Consider the following 23561-nt stretch of genomic DNA (forward strand, 5'->3'; position numbering starts at 1 on the left):
CTACTATCTCTTTATAATTTTTCACGTCTTTAATATTAATTTATACGTATAATTCTTTTTTGTTATTGATTGAAATTTCAGGTGAGTTTAATAATTTGAATACACACCTTTCATTTGTAAAACTAACAAGTAATTTTATCTAATATATAATTAATAAAAAAGAGTGTTATTAACATTTTTTTTTCTGTTGTTGAAATCTCGTTCTCCCTTTTTTCCCCATTATTATTAGATTTAAGAGGATACCTTTAAGTGCACGAAATTTTCATGCAACAGTGGTGATGTGAAGATTATGTGATGAAATACGTAAATATTACTACTAAATGCATCTTATCCGGATTTGCAGGTTGATTGATATATATATATATATATTAATGGCTGAGAATGGATACTGAGCTGGCAATTATCGACGTACGTGTCCATATATACCGAAGAAACGGCAAAGAAATTTGAGGGGGGTAGCCAGTGAGTGACGTGGGATCTGAAAAAGCATAACGTCATACTACATATTGTTTGGCCATGAATTTTTTACATAGTGCCCCACTTGAAGGGCTGCTATGAAAACCCATTTCACTGATCATTACAATGCCACCTACACTGGATTTAACTATGGCTCGTAAATTAATAGCATCAACGATATATATATAACAAGCATCAATTATTTTAATTAATTATCCAGTTGTATACTGCGGCTAGCTAGCTAGATCACTTGCATTAATAGCTAATAATTTGGTAAGCTAATTTCATCAAGATCATCATCCAATGACAAGAATACTTCATCCAAGCACGACAGCTCTGTTCCATTATCATCGTCGCCATTGCGCTCATAAACACGACATATCACCCATTTATTGTATTCCTGAATCAAACACAAAAGGAAAAATAAAATCAGCAATCAAATCAATGTGTTGTACAATAGTTTTCCAACTCGAATATACGTCAGTGGTAACTGTTCACACGACTAGCTATTTTAAAAAAGTTATATGTATTTTTTTAATTTTAATCACTTATGTATTAGCTAATAGTTTATATTTTTAATTCTCATTTCTTACTATAAGAAGAGTTCATGTTTGATGTGCTTCCTGATTATGTATGAAAATATGTATACTGACTATTTTTGGTTGTGATTTTCTTTTGGATGATCTGGTAGAGGAAGAAGAATCTGATAGACGATATTCTTGCATTATCCAATTGGTTTTGATACCAGCAGCAGGGGCTTCTCCCACATGGAACACAAAATATTTCTTCATGCCAACTCTCTTGTTGCTTGTGCTTGAAACCACTGGTTCTTCTATTCCCGTTGGTTTCCAATACCCATTTCCAGTGACCCTATTTTGTGTCCTTCTGCTGTAGTAGTACCATTGGTTCCCCTCTGCTAAAGCTCTACCTGTACACAGATGAAAATTAATTAACATGCATATATACCTACAGTACACCAAATTAATTAGCCATATATTTGGCATCTATTCTGAAACATGAGAAATTATTATATGGTTCTAGATCATATAATTTCAATTAATCTTTTCATAACACATACGTAACTAAATTTTATTAACTCTTTCATACGTGTCATATGAAAATTAATGGATATTGCATGGTCCTCTGGACCATACAATAGTAATTTCTTAACAGTTCAAAATGGCAGGCATGGAACAAAGAGGCGTGTAATGAAAGTTGAAACCAAAGCAAGGAGTGGTACCATCAAGTTCCCATGGATCATATGGGTAGACCTCAAGATCAGGGATGACATCTGGGTGGCAAGGTAAAAGAGATGCCTTTCTGTGAAGGAAATGGACCACAAGCTCTTCATCTGTGGGATAAAATCGAAACCCGGGTGGAAGGTTGACATTGTTATCTCCCATTGAAGCAAATAGAGGCAGGGGAGGATGAAGGTGGGTTTGGAAAGGATGGTATTTAAAGTGCAAAGAGAGAAGGTAGGAATTAATGAATAGATATAAATAAATAAATTGATATATATATATATATATATATATATATATATATATATATATATATATATATATATATATATATATATATATATATGGTCTGACGTGAAATTGAAGATGGCGTTAATCACGTACAAAACATACATTTCATCAAATAATTGATAATTTTATTTTTGGCACGACAGCACTCAACTCCAAGCAAGCAAGGCGGCAGATAACGGAACGTGATAGATAGACATACTATAATACTTGCTCAAGAAATTAAACGGGATCTACAAAAGTGTGTTGGAGGGACAGAGTGTTGCGTGGCAACAGATTCTTTTTATTTATTAAATTAAATGAAAGACTTTGATGGCATGGGTCATCATCACACTTCATGCTGACATCATCCACCTGCAGTTGTCAATGTGGCATACATTAAGATGGGTTTGGTCTTAGGCCAATTGAACTAGGGTGTCCCACCTCTCCGAGTGTATCTATTTATGCTTCATTATTATCAGCAATTTTCGTGTGTTTTATAGAGTAAATATATATATACCAAGAACTTTTTGTTTCAGTCTCAAGTCTCAACCCATATGCTTCTGCCTAGCAATATAATCAATGAATTAGTAGGAGTAGCACGTCAGTAGGAACTGCACATACATCCCACATGAATCAAAGCAATCAATTATTTCTTCGGAAGGGGGAGTTTAACTAACTCAAATACAAAAAAGAAAAAATATAGAAAGAGGAAAAAGAGAGATGTAGGATCCAATCGTTGATAATGTATTTACTTAGTCAAATGGTGGAGCCAAGGAAACTCCCGCATTAATTATATGATGATTAATCAATTATTAAGGAAAGAAACAAAGTACGTAAACTACACTAACCATGAACTACCTTGCTTATAACTTATTCAAACTATAATTAATTATATTTTTCTGTTTATTGATAATGATATTTTTCTGATTTAGAAGGTCGGCAGTAATAATTTATTCCCTTAAAGTAGACATCATTATTTTGTTTTTGAGGACTAATCTTTTATAGTACCATCCGAGTCCAATAATAACCAACCATATTGAGAGTTAAATCCGAAAGAGATTTACTATTTACAGTACAAGATTGTACGGTGTCTTTCTTATAAGTCGTTATTTGTTAACTACACAAAAATTGTGCTTCATGAAATAGGAAGTGATGATGATGAAGGCCATGGAAGGTTACCTAAGTAAGTACCTTTCTTCCTGCACTGGCACCGAAGTAGACATATGCCCTATAAGGTTGTTGCCAACAGAACTTAACCAGACTAGTCATCAACAACCGAAAGTTGCCATTCAAATTCTTTTACTATTTCTGGCTTCAAATTCTTGTACCATATCATGATACCATTAATCTAATTCACAAGGCTCTGGTATTTTAGATTCAAACAGTACTTGAACCAATTTTGGATAAGGTTTATGACACCAAAAATAAAATAAAATCCTAGTGTGATGGGAAGAACATATTACACATATATATGTGGAAGTGGAAGAACTATCATCCTCTATCTTTTCTGCTAGCTATGCCCCATTTCTGGGCTCTAGTGGGCCAAGAGTTGAGGAGAATCTTTCCACTTAAAAGGTGTATTCCATCCATAAAAGGCCCAGTGAGCAACATTCCTAAGATTATGATTTATGAGCCTAGTTCTTTCTTCATCCTCATTACCTTGACATTCACCCTAGTCATCTTATTGGTTGTCAGTGCTTGTTCCACAAAGAAATTGCTCATGCAAACCCTTAATTGTTTTTTGAACTTTTCCTTCTATGGGGACAGAGAAAAGAAGTACTAGTGAAACAACTTTGAAGTTACAATGTGTCACAATTCTAATTTTGTACTATCTAACTATGCCATTGACACAAAAGTTGTGGGGTTATTATCTTTTTCTTTAAGGGAAATATCTCAAGTTAATTTCAAGAGGAAATTATCATATATAGACTGCATTTTCTGTGGTGGGGTTATTGTTAGAAAAAGACTTGTACAATGAAACAAGAACAGGGAATGGAAAACAGATAACATTCCTCTGCATCTTCTGCAATGCTGCCCTTTGTACAGAAAACTACCGATTGGTTGCTACTTGCTACACTCATTGAGAAAATAGATGTTCCTCCTTACTCGCGCTCAGCCCCAATTGTCATATAATTATGTTCTAGCAGCAATCACACACACACACACACAAAAGAGTGTATTAAGTATTAACTAAGAACATGAGATGACTTATTTTTAATTGCACACACACACACAAGTTTCAGTTCAGACCCATGTTGTACAGTTTGGTATATTTCCATGTACCTGCCATATCTTGAAGTAATTATTTAGTGTCTTCGAAGATAATTTAAGCATCTAAATAATCCCAATTATATTAATATCTTCTCTTCATATATAATATATGTTCAGGTTCAATTAGAATAAAAAGTATACTAAAAGAGCATTATAATGGTCCATATGGTACGAGTGTGCTAGTTTTAGCTGACTATGAGGATGATGTTATGCTAATTGAGTGGTGATTCTAAGTTTGGCAAATTTTTTCACCTCTATTTTACAGGGACTACAATTAAAAACATGAATTGACATGAATAAAATATTAAAAAATATTAACTAACAAATATCAAAAATATATTTAAATCTTTTTTAACATCATTTTTTTACTATAAAACATCTTTCTCTTACTTTTTGTCCAAATTGGGCTTGGGAACAAATGAGTCTCACTTAGGAGCCACTGGAACAAATATTTTTAGAAACATTTTTAAGAAAAGAAAAAATAAAGCAAGTGTTTTCTAAATTAAAATTAATTTATGCATAAGTTAAAAATTATATTTCACAAAAGTTAATATAAGAGATTCTACAAGTAGTTTAAATATATAAGTAAATTTTAACATATAAAGAAATTTATTTTAATTTATATTATTTTTTTATTTTCTTTTACTAAAATTACTAGTGACAAATTTATCCAAAGTAGCTCTTACTTTTATAAGATATTCTTTGATGTTTTTTCAAATAGGAGAAAGAATGGTTTTAAAGATTTTTCTTTTTTTAATTTCCGTTCTTGCATGTTTGTACGGCTCCAAATGATGTGTTCGAGTTTACTTTAACTTGAAAATTTTTATCTTACTGCCTCTGTCCAAAATATTTATGGCCTTAATTTTGTTTATAAAGATGAAGAAAGACTAAAAGAAAGATGAAAGTGAGTGAAAATTTTATAAAATTAATTTATCATTATTAATTTATTTATAGATTTTGTTATCCATAATTAATGCTATAAAAAATATAAGTGAAAAAAATAATTAATATTACATTCAAAACTTAAAAGATGACTATTTTGGGATTTTTTTTCTTACACAATTATTATTTTCTGAAAATTACACAACACTTATTATAACACGGAAAGAATATATGAAAACAAAATGTAGTATTACTCGTACCATTTCAAGATATAGACTTTAATTAACGAATTTGTTTTGGTGAATATATGTGTATAGGTGGGCATACCATGGGTACATCAGCTTGTCAGTTCTTGAGTTATAGAATGCACAACTTCACTGCAAATGGTGGTCCTGACCCTTCCATCATCACTTCGTTTCTTTCCCAACTAGGAGCACTATGCCCGCAAAACAGTGGTGCCTCAAATCGAGTTGCACTGGATACAGGTAGTGAAGACGAATTTGATAAATCTTACTATAAAAATCTAAGGAATGGGAAAGGAATTCTCGAGTCTGGAATGATGCTTCCACAGAGACATTTGTAGAGGACTACTCAGACTCAAGCATGCATTGCAAAGTCTATGGTGAAGATGGGCAACATTGAGATGAAGACTGGTGTTGATGGCGAAACTCGCACTATATGTTCTGTATTAACTAACTAGTCTGTTCAAATAAATTTATAGATGAACATGCAAAATAGTACAAAGAAATTTGTACGAACAACTGATGAAGCTAATGATAATGATGAATATGAAACTTGTATGACCACTAGGTCTTCCTTGTAAGAATAAGTGATAAACAATAAATTTGTACGATAATTAACTTATGAATCCGTGTTTTTAAATTTTATTGGATAATTAACAAATTAAAATAATATACTCCCTTCGTTTTAAATTAATAGTGGTCTTAGTTTATTTTTTTAAAAAAGCAATAAATAAATAAAAGATAGTATTAATTTTACATATTTAACTTTATATCAACATTGATTTTACGTATTGGAGTGAAAAACTGATAGAGATAAAACAAAAATAGGAAGAAAAATATAATAACGTGTCAAGTAATGTGATAGAAAAATTGAAACAAATCTAAAATAAAAAATAGATCTATAAATGTAAGAAAAAATAAATCATGCATAGTGTAAAATAAGTTAGGACACGGATCCTCTCCTGCTGTGGTATCAGTTGGAGGTCCAGTTAAACAAATTTCAACCATTTGATTATATTAGTGACTCAGATCTTACCATGTGTCCTAGGTTATTTTTACTTCTCTCTCCACAGTTCACACTGAAAAACTCTTGTCTCTTTGTCTCTCTCAATTGTTGGCCGTGGACTCGCCGCAAAATGTAACCGAACAATGTTGTAAAATGGAACTGCTCTGTTTGATAGACATATATATATGATATGAGCCAACAATGTCCCTTTTTTGCTCGGCCACACGTACTAAAATTTTGTTAATCCTTCCTTCAAATTCACCTTCCACGTTTCCGTCAGGGTGGTCGAGATGTTTGTGTGACTAAATTGTTATCTTCACGATTCTACTCTTTGATATTCCAATATTGTATTTCAAAGTTTCAGGGAAACATTTTTTCCCTTTGTCTCAATAGAACACTAATGAATTTTTTTCTTAATTATTATTCCCGATAAGTAACAGTAAACTGAACTCTTTCTAATTATTTGCAAAGTGAGTGGATCCCATCCAATAATTTAACAATATTATTTATTGTCAATGATAATATCATTGACTTTTATAGTATTTATTTAAAAAATTACACCAACCGTAATTTGTGATGGATTGTTATTGTGAAAATTTTAACCATACCCATTAAACTCTGCGAAGAGAAGTTACTCAAAAGAAATAAAATATTGGCATTCGGAGTAAAAAGAAAGAAAAAAGTAAGAAGGATCTGTGGCTGAAATTTTCAGAACGGAATCTAAACGTGTCGGAAGACACAGATACTGCGGTTGATACAATCATAAATATAGCTGACCACTTGCTTTCATCAAGCAACATTCCTTTGATGAACATTATTCTGTGACACACAAAGTGATTCATGTCAAAGATGATGGGTTTACTAGGAGGAACCAAGAAGCCACATGCTGTTCTGATCCCATTTCCATCACAAGGTCACATAAACCCATTTCTCAAACTAGCAAAGCTCCTCCACAGCAACGGCTTCCACATAACCTTTGTCAACACTGACTTCAATCACCAACGCCTCGTCAAGTCTAGAGGCCCTAATGCCCTCATTGGCTTCCCAAATTTCCAATTTGAGACCATTCCTGATGGTCTCCCTCCCTCCAACATGGATTCAACTCAAAGCATCCCAGCTCTTTGTGACTCTACCAGAAAGCATTGTTTGATCCCATTCTGCAACCTTATCTCAAAACTTAATCACTCTCATGCCCCTCCAGTTACTTGCATTTTCTCAGATGGTGTCATGTCCTTCACAATCAAAGCTTCTCAGCAGTTTGGGCTACCCAACATACTCTTTTGGACTCACAGTGCTTGTGCCTTCATGAGCTTCAAGGAATGCAAGAATCTCATGGAGAGAGGCCTAATACCACTTAAAGGTGGGGACCATCATACATTGTTCACTCCAATAGTCTAATTTCATTCAAATTAGTATTATAATTAGTCAAATACAAATAAGTGTCTTTGGGGTATTGGTTATAGTTCTCGTATGATCTTCATAATAAATATTTTCTTGTTTTAGTTCTTTAACTAATGACCAAGTATACTAATTAGCAAGTCCCTTATGATTATAATATCTATGTATTATAAATATTTTACTGTTATGATCTTGTTTTTCAGATGCAAACTATTTGACAAATGGGCATTTAGACTCTGCCATAGACTGGATTCCTGGCTTGAAGAACATCACTCTAAGGGACCTTCCTGGCATCTATCGTACCACAGATCCAAATGATATACTTTTGGACTTTTTGGTGGAACAAATTGAAGCAACTTCAAAAGCTTCGGCTATTATTCTGCCCACATTTGATGCCTTGGAGCATGATGTGCTGAATGCACTCTCCACAATGTTTCCTAAACTTTACACCATAGGCCCACTGGAGTTGCTCCTTGTTCAAACTTCAGAGAGTACATTTGACTCTATTAAGTGTAATTTGTGGAAGGAAGAGTCCGAGTGTCTCAAATGGTTGGATTCACAGGAACCCAATTCGGTTCTCTATGTGAATTTTGGCAGTGTTATAGTCATGAGACACCAACAACTAGTTGAATTGGCCTGGGGCCTAGCAAATAGCAAGAAAAAGTTCATGTGGGTGATTAGGCCTGATTTAGTTGAGGGTGAGGCCTCAATTTTGCCACCAGAAATTGTAGAAGAAACCAAAGACAGAGGCCTATTGGTGGGTTGGTGTCCTCAAGAGCAAGTTTTGAAGCACCCAGCAGTGGCTGGGTTTTTGACTCACTGTGGTTGGAATTCCACGCTTGAAAGCATAACCAACGGGGTGCCTCTGATCTGTTGTCCCTTTTTCAATGACCAAACTCTCAATTGCAGGTATATCTCTCGTGAATGGGCTTTTGGCATGGAGATGGATAGTGATAATGTTACAAGGGCTGAAGTGGAAAAGCTTGTGAAGGAGTTATTAGAGGGTGAGAAGGGTAAAGAGATGAAGAAAAAAGCAATTGAGTGGAAGAAATTGGCACAAGAAGCTACCCACACTAATGGTTCTTCCTTTTTGAATTTGGAAAAACTGGTGAATGAATTGTTGTTTGTCAAGAGTTAGGCTACAAGAAAATAAGTTCACATTAGTTAGTTTCCATATTACTAAGTTGATATTCAGATATTGTTTGTAATGCTATCATCTAAATGTGATTTGAAGTAGTTTCCCTATGGTGTTAATGTGGGATTCAATATTACTATTATTTATTTCTCGTTGATGCTATTCAATGCTTGAATGCTCTACTCGTTTTCAATTGGCAGATTATTTTTGCTTGGACTGTCTCCAATATTCTACTAATGGTCTATTTTCTTTCTCTGTTTACAGAACTTTTCTTTTTAAAAAAAATGCAATCTTTGCAATGAATATTAGTTGTTAGGTTTGTTTACCATGCGGAACCACGTGGGAGAGACAGCATAAATGTCTCAGGATTGAATTATTAGAAGAAAAAGAACCAGTTGTAAAAAAAACCTATAATAATATTGTGATAAGAATAAGACCTTGCAAAATGTTTGATAATGGTTTTTTTTTTCTTAAACTGCATCACCTACATATATGAATTTGTTCCGTTTCTTGCCCTTTAATAAATAAAAAATAATATTGTAGTTCAAAAGTTGAGTATAATTTTCATATAATTTCTTTGTATAAAATTTTTTATATCATTAACTAATTATGATTTATTTTAAATATTAATTTTAATGTAGTTATTTTGAAAATCAACATACTTTATTACGTATGTTAATTGATAATTAAATGATATTATCATCTGTACATTTTAAGTCATCTGTACATTTTCTCTTCTTTTGTTATTTTTGTTTTTTGTATACATAATAACACCAGAAGAACAAGTCATTTGGATCTGAAAATCAGATGCGCCCATATTATACGACCATGCATTTTTTGTGGGATCAATCTCTCTCTTTTTTATTTTACTACCACAGGTTAAAGGGAATAAAATAATAGCTGCGTGCTTCACATGTCACTGGCCCATTGCTGTCTATCAGTCTATGCATTTTTTAGTGAGTTCTTCCTCTTGGATTCATTTTTGCCTATATATTATTATACACAACACGGATGACATTAACATATTGTTAGCAACCAGGTTCACGAAGAAGAAGATAACACTCATGAAGATGCTTCTGTTGTGCCCACGAGACCCGCACGTGCTATAACTAAGCCTAGATACTTACAGGATTATGTTAGTTAGCTACTCATGCATTCACGAGTTAACTCACACATACACTCCCGAGTCAACTCACACATTCACGAGTTACACATGCATGCATGCATGCTTCTTACCCATTAAAGCACGTGCTGATAAAGCTGTTAGGAGTTTGTTAGATCTTTGCATTCCGTTACACGCTTGTATCTCAGCAATATATAGGTGCTGAATATTCCATAATAATGATAAGAACAAGCTTCCAAAATTTAGTTCTAGGAGGACCCTACCTCGAATAAGGGAACCCTATCTCTCTCCTCACTTCTCTTCCCTCCCTCTAACTCCGCTGTGAACGTAACAAGTGGTCCGACCTGCCGCCGCCATCGCCATGGCTGACCACGGGACCAGGAAGACGACCACGGACCGCTTAGAAGACGCGATCGCGCGCCTCACCAATAGCCAAGCCAACCTCAACGAACGCTACACCAACATCTCCGATAAGGTAGACTCTATACTGGATCACCTACGGTTACGCGACGAGCACCAGAACCAGACCTCCGTCAGCAACACCAACGGCCATCGCAACACAGTCAAACTCGATATCCCTCGTTTTGACGGCCGTGATCCCATGGGCTGGATATTCAAGATGAACCAGCTCTTCCAGTACCAGCACACACCGGAGGAGGAACGTATCACCGTGGCTTCCCTGTACCTTGACGGCGCCGCCCTCAGCTGGTACCAGTGGATGTTTACCAATGGTTTGATCACTTCATGGCAAGGCTTCCTTCAAGCTTTAGAGTCACGATTTGCACCAACTTTCTATGATGATCCAAAAGGCACGCTATTCAAATTGGTTCAACGCGGATCTGTGAATGAATACTTAACAGAATTTGAACGTTTGGCTAATCGTGTGGTAGGTCTCCCCCCACCCTTCCTATTAAGCTGCTTTATTTCAGGTCTAGTCCCGGAGCTCCGACGAGAGGTACTCGCTCTCCAACCTATATCTCTCCTTCAGGCCACCGCGCTCGCGAAGTTACAAGAGGATAAACTCCGCGATAGAAGACCTCCACCACAGCGTTCTTCTCATCCTTCACCGTCACCATCCTCCTCTATCCCAAACACGAAACCAAAACCTCCGTACGTGCAGCGGACACCGGAAGAAATGGCGTTCCGTCGAGAGAGAGGTCTATGCTACAATTGCGATGACAAGTGGAGTTCCAATCACCGCTGCAAGGGACGCATCCTGCTCTTCGTTGCCGACGATATCACTCAGGATTCCGGCGAACCAGGCTCCACCGAGCCTAGCCTCGTATCAGAAGAAAATTCAGCTAATCCTATTGGCGTGCTAGATCCATCTCCTCCCCATGTCAGCCTCCACGCCATGTCTGGTTTACCTTCATCAAAAACTTTTCGTGTGTATGGTTCCATCCGGAATACGCGTATCACTGTGCTCATAGATAGTGGGAGCACCCATAATTTTCTCCAACCAAGGGTTGCACACTTCCTCCATCTTCCTATCGAGGACACCCAGCCCCTCCGCGTCCTTGTTGGGAATGGGTCCACATTGGACTGTAACAAGCGCTGCCCCAACACTCCTCTACACATTCAAGGTCACTCGTTTTCGATCACCTTCCACCTCCTTGAGATCAGCGGAGCGGATGCGGTGCTTGGCATTGAGTGGCTGAAGCAATTCGGCCAAGTTACGACTGATTATACCTTCTTCATGATGCGATTCAATCACTTGGGCCAGGAGGTTTCCTTACGGGCTGATGTCGCTACGGGCCCAGAACCGGCTTCCGCAACACAAGTCAAACGCATGCTTCACACGGGATCAACTTCAGCCTTGTTCCATTTACGTATCATACCCACTAACCCCATAGACGAGACCACTACTCATCTTCCCCATTCACTCGAATCAATAACGAAGCTCATCCTCCGTTATGATCAGTTGTTCCAACCTCCCAAAAGCTTACCACCTTCACGTGAGGTGAACCACCGTATCACTCTCTTGCCGTCCACAGCCCCGGTGAACGTTCGTCCATACCGGTACCCTCATTTTCAGAAGGCTGAGATCGAAAGACAAATCGCAGAGCTGCTCTCCCCTGGCTTCGTACGACCAAGTACGAGCCCGTACTCATCTCCAATCCTTCTAGTGAAGAAGAAGGATGGAACCTGGCGCCTATGTGTTGACTATAGGTCCCTCAACGCGATCACGGTTCGCGATAGATTCCCGATACCTACTATCGACGAACTGCTGGACGAACTAGGGCACGCCTCATGGTTCACCAAGCTCGATTTGAGGCAAGGATTTCACCAAATCCTCATGAATGACGCTGATGTTGAGAAAACGGCGTTTAGAACTCACCATGGGCACTACGAGTACCTCGTTATGCCTTTTGGATTGTGTAACGCACCCTCTACGTTCCAAGTCGCGATGAATCGCCTCCTTGCTCCGTTCTTACGTCGTTTCGCCGCTGTATTCTTCGATGATATACTCGTCTACAGCAGCTCCCTTTCATCCCATGTCCAACACCTTGACCTGATCTTTCAAGCCTTGCTACGCAATGAGTTCTACTTGAAACGCACCAAGTGTCTCTTTGCCCAGAGGGAACTCGAGTATCTTGGTCATGTTGTTTCGGGTAGCGGAGTCACCCCGGAACCCTCCAAGATCCAAGCAATCGCGCAATGGCCCACCCCCACCACACCCAAAGAACTTCGAGCATTCCTTGGATTAACTGGGTTTTATCGAAAATTCGTGCGCCACTATGCAGCTATCGCGTCTCCTTTAACAAGCTTATTATGCAAGGACGCATTTGAGTGGTCCCTCGAATCATAAGAAGCTTTCGATACCCTCAAATCCGCTATGATCAACACCCCAGTTCTGGCCCTTCCCAATTTCCATGAACCATTTGTCGTCGAGACGGATGCTTCAGGCACTGCCATGGGGGCTGTGCTCTCTCAGCAAGGGCACCCATTAGCGTTCTTCAGCAAGAACTTCAACCCTCGCCTCCTTAATGCGTCAACCTATGTGAGGGAACTCCATGCTATCACATCCGCAGTGCGTAAATGGAGGCAATATCTCCTCGGCAGCTCCTTCACGATCCTCACCGATCACAAGAGTCTTCGCGAGCTTATGACTCAGGTGATTCAAACGCCAGAACAGCACTATTACCTTTCCAAATTGCTTGGGTTTGATTACACAATTCAATACAAAACGGGAGCCACCAACGTTGTGGCTGATGCACTCTCTCGCAGACCACCGGAACCAGGCGAGTTGCTGATCTTATCAGTGCCCCAATTCGACTTCCTGCGCAATATCCACCAAGCTCTTGTCAGTGATCCTGAATTTCAGTCGTTATTAACTCGTGTTCAAGAGAACCCTTCAGCCTATCCTCAATATCGGATCCATAACGGGTTCTTGTTATTCAATAATCGTATATGGCTGAATAAAACCAACCCGTACATCACGACCCTCCTATCGGAATTTCACGCAACCCCGTTAGGTGGTCATTTTGGGGTAGCCAAGACTTTGCACCGCCTCGAAGCAAGCTTCTTCTGGCAAGGACAGAAGCAAGACGTTCAGAAGCATATCAGGGAGTGCAAGGTGTGCCAACAAAGTAAAACGAGCACCCATCGGCCGGCGGGCTTGCTACAACCGCTGCCAGCTCCGGTTGGGGTGTGGGAGGATATCTCTATGGACTTCGTCACTCACCTCCCACCGTCAAGCGGTTTCACCGTCATTATGGTTGTTGTTGATAGGTATTCCAAGGGGGTGCATCTCGGAGCGCTGCCTACGGGATTTTCGGCCTTCAAGGTCGCCATGCTCTTCGTGGAAATCGTCTGCAAGCACCATGGTTTCCCCAAGAGTATTGTTTCCGATAGGGACCCCGTGTTCCTAAGCGCTTTTTGGAGAGAATTATTCCGGCTTAGTGGCACCCATCTACGCTTAAGCACGACATATCATCCACAGTCGGATGGCCAAACCGAAGTGGTGAATCGCGTCCTTGAGCAGTACCTCCGGTGTTTCGTTAACTCACAACCTTCCTCGTGGTTCCGCTATCTAGCACTCGCTGAGTGGTGTTACAACACCTCGCTGCATTCGAGCTCCGGTTTGACCCCGTTCGAGGTTATCTATGGGAAACCCCCACCCACGATACCTCAATATATTCCGGGCTTCACCAATAATGAAGTTGTGGCGTCCCTGGTCCAGTCTCGACAAGATATCCATACCAAACTGCAGAAGCAGCTGAAGAAAGCTCAAGCTTCAATGAAGAAATATGCAGATGCTCATCGGGATGATGTGACCTTTAACGAAGGCCAATGGGTCTATGTGAAGCTTCGACCCACCCGCCAACGCTCCGCCACGGGACCACACCACCCCAAGCTATCAAAACGGTACTTCGGGCCCTTCAAAATTCTCGCGAAGGTGGGAGAAGTTGCTTATCGACTAGCCCTCCCGGCGGAGGCACGCATCCACCCCGTCTTCCATTGCTCACTGTTACGCCGTCATCATGGACCTTCCCCGTCTTCCACTGAACCCTGGAACTTAGAGATAGTTGGTCAGAGACCCAAGCAACGACCCCTCTGCATCCTGGATAGGAGGCTTGACACTTCCACTTACCCCCCGACGAAACTCGTTCTCGTCCAATGGGTTGGCCAACCCCCGGAGGACATTTCCTGGGAATCATGGCTTGAGCTACAAGAAGCCTACCACCTTGAGGACAAGGTGGTTTTCGAGGATGACGGTATTGTTAGCAACCAGGTTCACGAAGAAGAAGATAACACTCATGAAGATGCTTCTGTTGTGCCCACGAGACCCGCACGTGCTATAACTAAGCCTAGATACTTACAGGATTATGTTAGTTAGCTACTCATGCATTCACGAGTTAACTCACACATACACTCCCGAGTCAACTCACACATTCACGAGTTACACATGCATGCATGCATGCTTCTTACCCATTAAAGCACGTGTTGATAAAGCTGTTAGGAGTTTGTTAGATCTTTGCATTCCGTTACACGCTTGTATCTCAGCAATATATAGGTGTTGAATATTCCATAATAATGATAAGAACAAGCTTCCAAAATTTAGTTCCAGGAGGACCCTACCTCGAATAAGGGAACCCTATCTCTCTCCTCACTTCTCTTCCCTCCCTCTAACTCCGCTGTGAACGTAACAAGTGGTCCGACCTGCCGCCGCCATCGCCATGGCTGACCACGGGACCAGGAAGACGACCACGGACCGCTTAGAAGACGCGATCGCGCGCCTCACCAATAGCCAAGCCAACCTCAACGAACGCTACACCAACATCTCCGATAAGGTAGACTCTATACTGGATCACCTACGGTTACGCGACGAGCACCAGAACCAGACCTCCGTCAGCAACACCAACGGCCATCGCAACACAGTCAAACTCGATATCCCTCGTTTTGACGGTCGTGATCCCATGGGCTGGATATTCAAGATGAACCAGCTCTTCCAGTACCAGCACACACCGGAGGAGGAACGTATCACCGTGGCTTCCCTGTACCTTGACGGCGCCGCCCTACATATATGAATTTGTTCCGTTTCTTGCCCTTTAATAAATAAAAAATAATATTGTAGTTCAAAAGTTGAGTATAATTTTCATATAATTTCTTTGTATAAAATTTTTTATATCATTAACTAATTATGATTTATTTTAAATATTAATTTTAATGTAGTTATTTTGAAAATCAACATACTTTATTACGTATGTTAATTGATAATTAAATGATATTATCATCTGTACATTTTAAGTCATCTGTACATTTTCTCTTCTTTTGTTATTTTTGTTTTTTGTATACATAATAACACCAGAAGAACAAGTCATTTGGATCTGAAAATCAGATGCGCCCATATTATACGACCATGCATTTTTTGTGGGATCAATCTCTCTCTTTTTTATTTTACTACCACAGGTTAAAGGGAATAAAATAATAGCTGCGTGCTTCACATGTCACTGGCCCATTGCTGTCTATCAGTCTATGCATTTTTTAGTGAGTTCTTCCTCTTGGATTCATTTTTGCCTATATATTATTATACACAACACGGATGACATTAACATATTTTTCCTTATGCAGAGAAAAGAACCAATGGATCACTCAGTTTCAGTTTCATCCAATAAGCCTCTTCATGTTGTAATGTTCCCATGGCTAGCCATGGGTCACGTATACCCCTGCTTCGAGGTTTCCAAGATCCTTGCACAAAAGGGTCACTATGTCACTCTTGTTTCCACCCCTAAGATAATAGATCGCTTGCCCAAACTCCCTCAAACCTTATCACCATTTGTTAAACTAACCAAATTACTCTTATCGCCCCACATCGACAAGAACCATCTCCCACAAGATGCTGACTCCACAATGGACATTCCCTCCAACAAACTCTATTACCTCAAATTGGCCTATGATGCTCTCCAAGAACCTGTCTTTGAGGTTCTCAAAACTTCAAATCCTGATTGGGTTTTCTATGATTTTGCAGCAAGCTGGATTCCACAGCTAGCCAAGACCCTCAAAATTCACAGTGCCTATTTCAGTCCCTGCCCTGCATGGACCATATGCTTCTTTGACACACCAAAACAACAACTTGGTGATGCTGCTGCTGCCAATAGATCAAACCCTGAAGACTACTATGGCCCTCCCAAGTGGGTTCCTTTCCCTACAAAGATTGGTCTAAGACCCTATGAGGTGAGGAAGCTCTTAGAAGATATCAAGGTCAACGAGACAGGTGCCTCACCTGTTTTTGATCTCAACACAGCAAATTCAGGTTGTGACATGTTTGTCATCAGAAGCTCCAGAGACCTTGAACAAGAGTGGTTGGATTATCTTGCTGAGTTTTACCACAAGCCTGTGGTTCCTGTGGGGTTGCTTCCACCGTTAAGAGGCTCTGATGAGGAGGACAATAGCCCCGATTGGCTTCAGATCAAGGCATGGCTAGATACACAGAAAGGGTCATCAGTGGTGTACATTGCATTTGGGAGTGAGGTGAAACTGAGCCAAGAGAACCTCAATGAGTTGGCTCTTGGAATTGAGCTTTCAGGGTTGTCTTTCTTCTGGGTCTTGAGGAAGGGCTCGGTTGAGTTTTTGCGAGAAGGGTTTGAGGATCGGACCAAAGATCGAGGTGTTGTTTGGAAAACTTGGGCACCCCAGCCTAAGATATTGGCTCATGCATCGGTTGGTGGGTGCTTGACTCATTGTGGTTCTGGTTCAATGATCGAAAATCTCATCTTTGGACACGTTCTTGTGATGTTGCCCTTCTTGCTAGACCAAGCTTTATATTCAAGAGTGATGGAAGAGAAGAAAGTGGGAATTGAGATTCCAAGGAATGAGCAAGATGGGTCGTTCACAAGAAGCTCAGTGGCCAAGGCATTGAGATTGGCAATGGTGGAAGAGGAGGGAAGTGCTTATAGGAACAATGCTAAAGAGTTGGGCAAGAAATTTAGCAACAAGGAGCTCGATGACCAATACATTGAAGATTTCATTGCTTCCCTTCACAATCACAAGCATACATAGGAGGGATTAGGTGGATATGAGTATTTGATTATTTGAGTTAGTACAGGTCTTTTTACTTTTCTAAAATTTCACCTGTTTTTTTAAAATAAATTAAGTATGGTTCAAGTTCAACCATTGACGTATTAAATTTTGAAAAGAAAAATTATACCTTGCACACACAATATGTTAATTGATACTCAGTGATAAAGAGAGAGAAGTATAAGTTATACATATTGCGATTTAAGGTGAAGAGAAAGACAAAGAGAAAGAAGATGTGTTTGTTAAGTGTTTAAATAATACGAGTGTCCATATATGATCATTCTTTTGAAAAATATTTCATGAACATCAAATATGTTATAATATACCTAGAGAGAGACCAAAGTATAAGTTATGCATATTGTGATTTGAGGTGAAGAGAGAGACAAAGAGAAAAAATATGTGTTTAAAAAACACGAATGTCCATGTATCATCATTTTTTTGAAAAATATTTTATGAACACCCAATGCCCGAGTCCTCGAAACAATCCCACGTTCCTTGGTTATTTCCTCAAACCCCTCTGGCAACTCAAGCAGACCCTCCTTCAGGTTCTTCAATGCCCAAAAGAAAGGCAAACCAGAAAATATTCGGCTACTCTCCTTTCTTTATGTATTTCATCTCTTGTAATAAACTATGTGATTTCAACCATAATTTTAGAAAATAATTAGCAACCGCGATTTTAGTTGGAATGTCAAGTTAAGTTTTGTTTTAGTTTGTGTTTTTTTCTCTGTATTTTAATTTTTACCCTTTCAATATTTAATTTTTTAAGATAATACCAAAAACTCCCCCACCATTGCTCAATCCCCTCCTGGGTACTGGGGTTCTAAGTTGTTTAATGAAAATTGAAATAATGTATAAATATGTTAATTGAAAAGCAGTTCCCTCCCTACTCTAGAAATCATATTAGGCTATTAGATTAGACTAGAGTAGCCGAATATTTCAATTTATGGGTTTTGGCCTTTAGGGTTGCATTCCTTAAATATTTTGCTCTTATAAATGGTCCTATTTTGAAGCTCTTTATGAAGACAAGCATTGCCCGTAATTCTCTTCTAGACAATTATTTATTGTACAAAATAGAACTTCTAAATAGAGATACCGCTGACGAATTATAGAATAAATCTCAGTTTTACGTTGTCAAATCGTATAATATGGGCTCTAACGAAAACTTGGTTTTGTTTCCAAATTTGTGATTTGAATACGATAATGCCAATCAGAGAATTTTGTTACAGTTACCTCTGACTTATTTCTGGTCCCCTAGAAGAATTCTTTTAAGGAAACCAGCGAGGAAAAAGGCAAAAATAAAAGAAGGCAAAAAAAAGAAATCAGTGCCGAGGATTTGAAGACTTGTTTCAAACCCTCAGACTCAATGGATGCTTCAAGTTTCCCACATGAAGCAGATGTTGTCCCAGTGGAACTTTCCTGTTGCCAAGCTCATCGACCACACTCAAATCCTTGCAAACATCTACCTTGAACCTAACCTGTGCTTCTGATTTTCCTGGCAAGTGCACTTTCTCAAAACCCAACAAGTGTTTCTGAGGAGCATTATGCACATCAGGAGGAGTAAAGAACAGTAACACTACATGGCTAGTGCTCATTTTCCCCGTGTTCTTGACCCCGAGGTGAATATCAAAGGCCAAGTTTTGGCAATGCTCATCAGCAATATCAAGTGACATGCATTCTGAGGAACGGCATTCATGATCTTCTGCTAGAGGAACAGACACCAATTGTGGTGCTTTAACAATTTTGTGCTCAATACTTGAGAAGCTTATTCCATCTCCAAAGGAGAAAACAGTTTCCCCTTTATAAAATCTATATGTTCTACCAGGGTAACCTGTAGCAGGATCTGCCCTCATGTTCATGTTTGTCATTGGTACCTTGTTTACGTATGCTTGTGGATACCATGTCATGGGTAGCCTTCCACCTGCATTAGGAAATTATCCATCAGTGTCAAAGTAGTATCATTATAGGATTGGAATTTTTTTTATACAAGGGAGGCTGTGAATGACTTACTTGGATTATAAAACCCAAAAATAACATCAGCTATGGCAGCTCCACCAGCTTCACCGGGGTAGCCAACCCAAAGGATGCTTGTGATTTTATCATTAGATTTAGCAAAGGACACGTCCATGCCCCCACCAGACATTATGACAAGAATCACAGGTCCCTTGGATGCATTAGCAACTTCACTCACTAGAAGTTGCTGTTGTCCTGGAAGAAGAATGTTAATTCTGTCAAGACTTTCTGCCTCTATAGCTAGACTTGCACCAACTATAATCACCGTTGCATCTGCAGATGCTGCTATCTGTGTGGCATCATCTAACTCTGCATTCGCACATTGCACATTGGGACAGCCGGCAGCATAGCTCGTAGGAACTAAGGCTGTTAGGGTTTGCAAGGGGGATATATAGTTACAAGGAATGCCTGAAAAATTTTAGGAACTGGTCAAATGTGATATTAAGCACAAGGTAGAGATAATAAAGTATTTAACTATAGTAGCAAACCATTTGATAAATTTTGCCTACAGTTATATAAGTTTGGTGCTTCTACAGAGAAATAATTGACACGTTTAATCGTTTATCAAATTCAATATAGTTCCCAACTTTATATCTATGTGGCCTAGTATAGGAGTAGGAAATTTTGATACCTTCATAGTTTCCAATCATGACCCTGGTAGCATTAGCATTGGGCCCTATAACTGCCAATGATTTAATGGTTTTGGCATTGAGAGGCAATGATCCTGGACTATTTTTAAGCAACACAATCCCTTGCCTTGCAGCTTCACGGGCGAGCTCCCGGTTCTCTGAAGTGCATACATCCTTTGGACCAAGGTTACCATAAGGTTGCTTGCTTGGATCACCATCAAAGAAACCAAGACGCATCAATGTGGCAAAATTGTTCGAGACAGCATTGTTAATAGATGCTTCATCCAAAAGCCCTTGCTTCACTGCCCCTTCTGTATATTGGCCAAGATAATTTCCGCAGTTCAAATCCAACCCTGTGCAATCAAACATTACATATAAAGAAGGTAAGTAAACAGGTATCCTGCATAATTTGTGCAAACCAAGATTTGTGCAAATGACGATTGCAATTCATTGATAATCCAGAAATTACCTAATGAATTTGGAAGTATATAGTCATTTCATATTTTCTTACCTGCCAGAATGGTTTGGGCTGCAGCTTCTTCAGGAGTCTTGGTGTAGTGCTGATCTTTGAAAAGCACTTCTACCGAGTCACAGTCAGAAACTATATATCTGCATACACCACACATGCATATCACTATAAAGACTACATTAACAAACATGATCAATTAACCCTACCTAACCTAAGTATACAAGATTTAGGAATCAAGGAGAGTTTTAAGATACCCATTTAATTTCCATTCTCCTCGGATAATCCCCTTAAGGAGGTCAGGGTCTGCGCAGGTTGGTTTTCCATTAACCTGGTTGTAGGAACACATGACACTGGCAACATTCCCATCAATCACACAGCTCTTAAACGGTGGTTGGAATGTATCATCCATATCTTGTTGTGTCACCTAACAAATTCAAAAGATAAGAAGGGGTGACAAAATGATTTTTCTGCATTCACATCACATTAACTTGTTGAGTTTTCAATCAATGTATGTAGTATATTACCACAGCATTGAAGGTGTAACGCTGAATGCCTTTCCAGTTATCCAAATCATAGGCTGTATAATGTTTGCAACAAGCAGCAACCTTGAGCTTGTTTGAGTCTCCATCATCAGTTTGTTGCAAACCTTTCACGTATCCTGTTGCGTATTTGCTACTTAGCAAAGGGTCTTCCCCTGGTGTCTCCTGTCCTCTTCCCCATCTGGGATCTCTGAATATGTTTATGTTTGGTGACCAATAAGTCAAACCGGCCAACCCCACATTGTACATTGCTCTGGCTTCCGTTGAAACCACCTAAAATGACCACAAATTAATCCTAAACACCACTTGAAACCAACATTTTTAAGTTCAGTGCCGACAGCAACTATTTGAATTGTGATAAATCACAAAAATAGATGACTCTGCAGCAAAATATCACTAACTATTCATTTTTTATTATTTAAAGCAATTTGGTCATTTCTCATTTAAATGTACTATCAAAAATTGAAAGCAGAGAGACTTATCAATTTTGAAACTATATCACTGGCAAGCAATCAGCATCAAACCCTCTCTGTCATTCACCTTAGTTTCAATATGAAAGCTGGAAAAAATGGGGGAAAACTCATAAATATCTAAATTCAAATTTTGCAGGTTCACACCTGAGAACTCACCCTAAATTTTTGCTTCATTTATTATAGTAGTGCTTAATCAGGCAATTTTACCTAAAAGTCGAGAGTGTGAAAAAAAAAATCAACTCTGTAACTACCCCCACCCACCCACCCACCCATCAACTTCTTTTATTCAACAAAGAATATCTTCAACCTCACTGCTAAAACCACCTGTAAATAAGTGCATATTCAAACCTACTAATTTAAGAACACCCAATATATATTATTTTCTAGTGTTTTAATTTTCTATCCCCTCTAAATCGTTGAATCAATAATGTAGATTGAACACCATTAATGAAAGTAATACTGTAGTAGGAAAGTCCCCCACAATGACTCAATTCTAAAGAACGGAACCCGTACAATGGCGTATCAATTTCACATTCCGAACCTCACTTTTGTGGAAAAAACACCAACTCGAGTGACTAAAATGAACAAGTTTCGATGTCCTCCTCATTCATAAAAAAAGGGGAAAAAACCAGACTTTCCCATTATTTGAGTGATCCACCCCAAGAAAGAAAAAGAGTGACTTTAAGACATGACAGAGAGAGAAATTAATTAATGAAGAGTTAAAAATCTGACTCACTCTTCCAATGGCCTCAAAGAGCGAAGCGTTGAATGACGCCGCAGTGAGAATGGGCATGGGAAAACTGGTGGCGCCAGGCACCAGACTGGAAAAGTGGGTCCCAGGTCCAACGTTGGAGACTCCATGAAGTGCCTCAGACCACCATTCATACTTGGGAATGCCAAGTCTACTTACACTGGTCGCGGAATTCACCAAGCTTCCGATTTTCTCTTGCAATGTGAGCCTCTTCACCAAATCAGCCACCCTGTCCTCCACCGAGAGTGACTTGTCACAGAACCCATAACCCGCCAAAGCCGGGTTCTTCGCAACATCGCAGGCAAAAACAGCGGATGTCTGCCCCGAAACCCGGTTGCAATTCAGCAAAACGCTGGCAACAAACGTAAATGAGAAGAAACAGAGGAAAACAGGAACCTTCGGTTGTCTGTTTTCGGCGCAGGCCATGTTCTGACCTCGGAAACTCAAAACAAGGGATACGGTGTGTGATTGTTTGTGTATAATAAAGGAGCTATCTATCTATGTACTATGATTTTTGAGTGTGGAGGAGATTCAAAATGGAGAGCGAAACCATGTGTGTTAATGATGGCAACATTGTTTTTTAGCCCTCCCTTTGAATGCAGTTGTTGCTTTTGACGAGAGCCAAAGGAACAACCGAGAGAAAAATCGAAAATGTATATACAAAAATGATCAATAACTCATCCAGTTACATAAATTTGTTTGGAAGCACAACTTGGCATGGGTGTATATATTGGCGCCTCTACTGCATAGTGCCGTAGTGGGTACAGTTTCTTCTCTTTTTTTGTTTAAAGATAAATTAAATAAAAATTAAAATAAGACAAATATTATGATTATTTTTGGTGTATTGATTAAAAAATTAAAAAAATTACATTACTTATCACCTTTTTTTCCATTATTTTGTAATTTTATAATAAATATATTTTTCCTTTAATTTCTTAATTAATACCTAAAAACATTAATTATCATATCTTGAAATAATACCATCACATCAGAAACATTGCCTGCTACGGTAAAATCACGTGAGGCGGGGTATGAACTTTGGCGGCTAGATGCCTTTGGCGTTTGGCTTTGTTTGGAGGGGTCGGTTAAAACCAAATGGTATAAAAGAGTGAATTAAAAGGAAGGCTTAATAAAAACAATCGCAT

The 23561-nt window shown here is 39.0% G+C and overlaps 4 protein-coding genes across 4 annotated transcripts; 2 read left to right on the forward strand and 2 right to left on the reverse strand.

The window, feature by feature from the left end:
• Positions 1-479: 479 nt before the first annotated feature.
• On the reverse strand, positions 480-1920 carry LOC100170712 (NAC domain-containing protein 104). The gene is made up of 3 exons (XM_003547543.4): positions 1697-1920; positions 1110-1384; positions 480-856 (listed from the first exon to the last, which is right to left on the reverse strand). Exons 1-3 carry the CDS (start codon positions 1857-1859, stop codon positions 719-721), a joined length of 576 nt encoding a protein of 191 aa, XP_003547591.1. The 5' UTR covers positions 1860-1920; the 3' UTR covers positions 480-718.
• Positions 1921-7068: 5148 nt separating this feature from the next.
• Positions 7069-9063, forward strand: LOC100813330 (7-deoxyloganetin glucosyltransferase). The gene is made up of 2 exons (XM_003547025.5): positions 7069-7728; positions 7970-9063. The coding sequence occupies exons 1-2, from the start codon at positions 7209-7211 to the stop codon at positions 8902-8904; spliced, it is 1455 nt and encodes a 484-aa protein (XP_003547073.1). The 5' UTR covers positions 7069-7208; the 3' UTR covers positions 8905-9063.
• A 6800-nt stretch (positions 9064-15863) lies between these two features.
• Positions 15864-17638, forward strand: LOC100797338 (soyasaponin III rhamnosyltransferase-like). Its single transcript, XM_003547547.5, has 2 exons — positions 15864-16015; positions 16100-17638. Exons 1-2 carry the CDS (start codon positions 16004-16006, stop codon positions 17525-17527), a joined length of 1440 nt encoding a protein of 479 aa, XP_003547595.1. The 5' UTR covers positions 15864-16003; the 3' UTR covers positions 17528-17638.
• Positions 17639-18712: 1074 nt separating this feature from the next.
• LOC100798939 (beta-xylosidase/alpha-L-arabinofuranosidase 1) lies at positions 18713-23162 on the reverse strand. Its single transcript, XM_003547550.5, has 7 exons — positions 22402-23162; positions 21178-21465; positions 20908-21077; positions 20696-20793; positions 20187-20537; positions 19553-19963; positions 18713-19463 (listed from the first exon to the last, which is right to left on the reverse strand). The coding sequence occupies exons 1-7, from the start codon at positions 22840-22842 to the stop codon at positions 18892-18894; spliced, it is 2331 nt and encodes a 776-aa protein (XP_003547598.1). The 5' UTR covers positions 22843-23162; the 3' UTR covers positions 18713-18891.
• Between the last annotated feature and the right edge of the window lie 399 nt (positions 23163-23561).

This window comes from Glycine max, chromosome 15, assembly GCF_000004515.6.
Source record: "Glycine max cultivar Williams 82 chromosome 15, Glycine_max_v4.0, whole genome shotgun sequence".
In the NCBI taxonomy this organism is placed as follows: Eukaryota; Viridiplantae; Streptophyta; class Magnoliopsida; order Fabales; family Fabaceae; genus Glycine; species Glycine max.

What these genes read in the sequence shown, in the direction of transcription:
- LOC100170712 (XM_003547543.4), bottom strand. Translation starts at nt 1,859, where the DNA reads ATGGGAGATAACAATGTCAACCTTCCACCCGGGTTTCGATTTTATCCC. An exon ending in TGATCCATGGGAACTTGATG is followed by an intron (nt 1,385 to 1,696) that starts GTACCACTCCTT and finishes ATCTGTGTACAG; the next exon opens with GTAGAGCTTTAGCAGAGGGG. An exon ending in GAAAATCACAACCAAAAATA is followed by an intron (nt 857 to 1,109) that starts GTCAGTATACAT and finishes TGTTTGATTCAG; the next exon opens with GAATACAATAAATGGGTGAT.
- LOC100813330 (XM_003547025.5), top strand. Translation starts at nt 7,209, where the DNA reads ATGTCAAAGATGATGGGTTTACTAGGAGGAACCAAGAAGCCACATGCT. An exon ending in AGGCCTAATACCACTTAAAG is followed by an intron (nt 7,729 to 7,969) that starts GTGGGGACCATC and finishes CTTGTTTTTCAG; the next exon opens with ATGCAAACTATTTGACAAAT.
- LOC100798939 (XM_003547550.5), bottom strand. Translation starts at nt 22,842, where the DNA reads ATGGCCTGCGCCGAAAACAGACAACCGAAGGTTCCTGTTTTCCTCTGT. An exon ending in GGAGAATGGAAATTAAATGG is followed by an intron (nt 20,794 to 20,907) that starts GTATCTTAAAAC and finishes TGGTGTATGCAG; the next exon opens with ATATATAGTTTCTGACTGTG. An exon ending in TTTTGGGTTTTATAATCCAA is followed by an intron (nt 19,464 to 19,552) that starts GTAAGTCATTCA and finishes TTCCTAATGCAG; the next exon opens with GTGGAAGGCTACCCATGACA.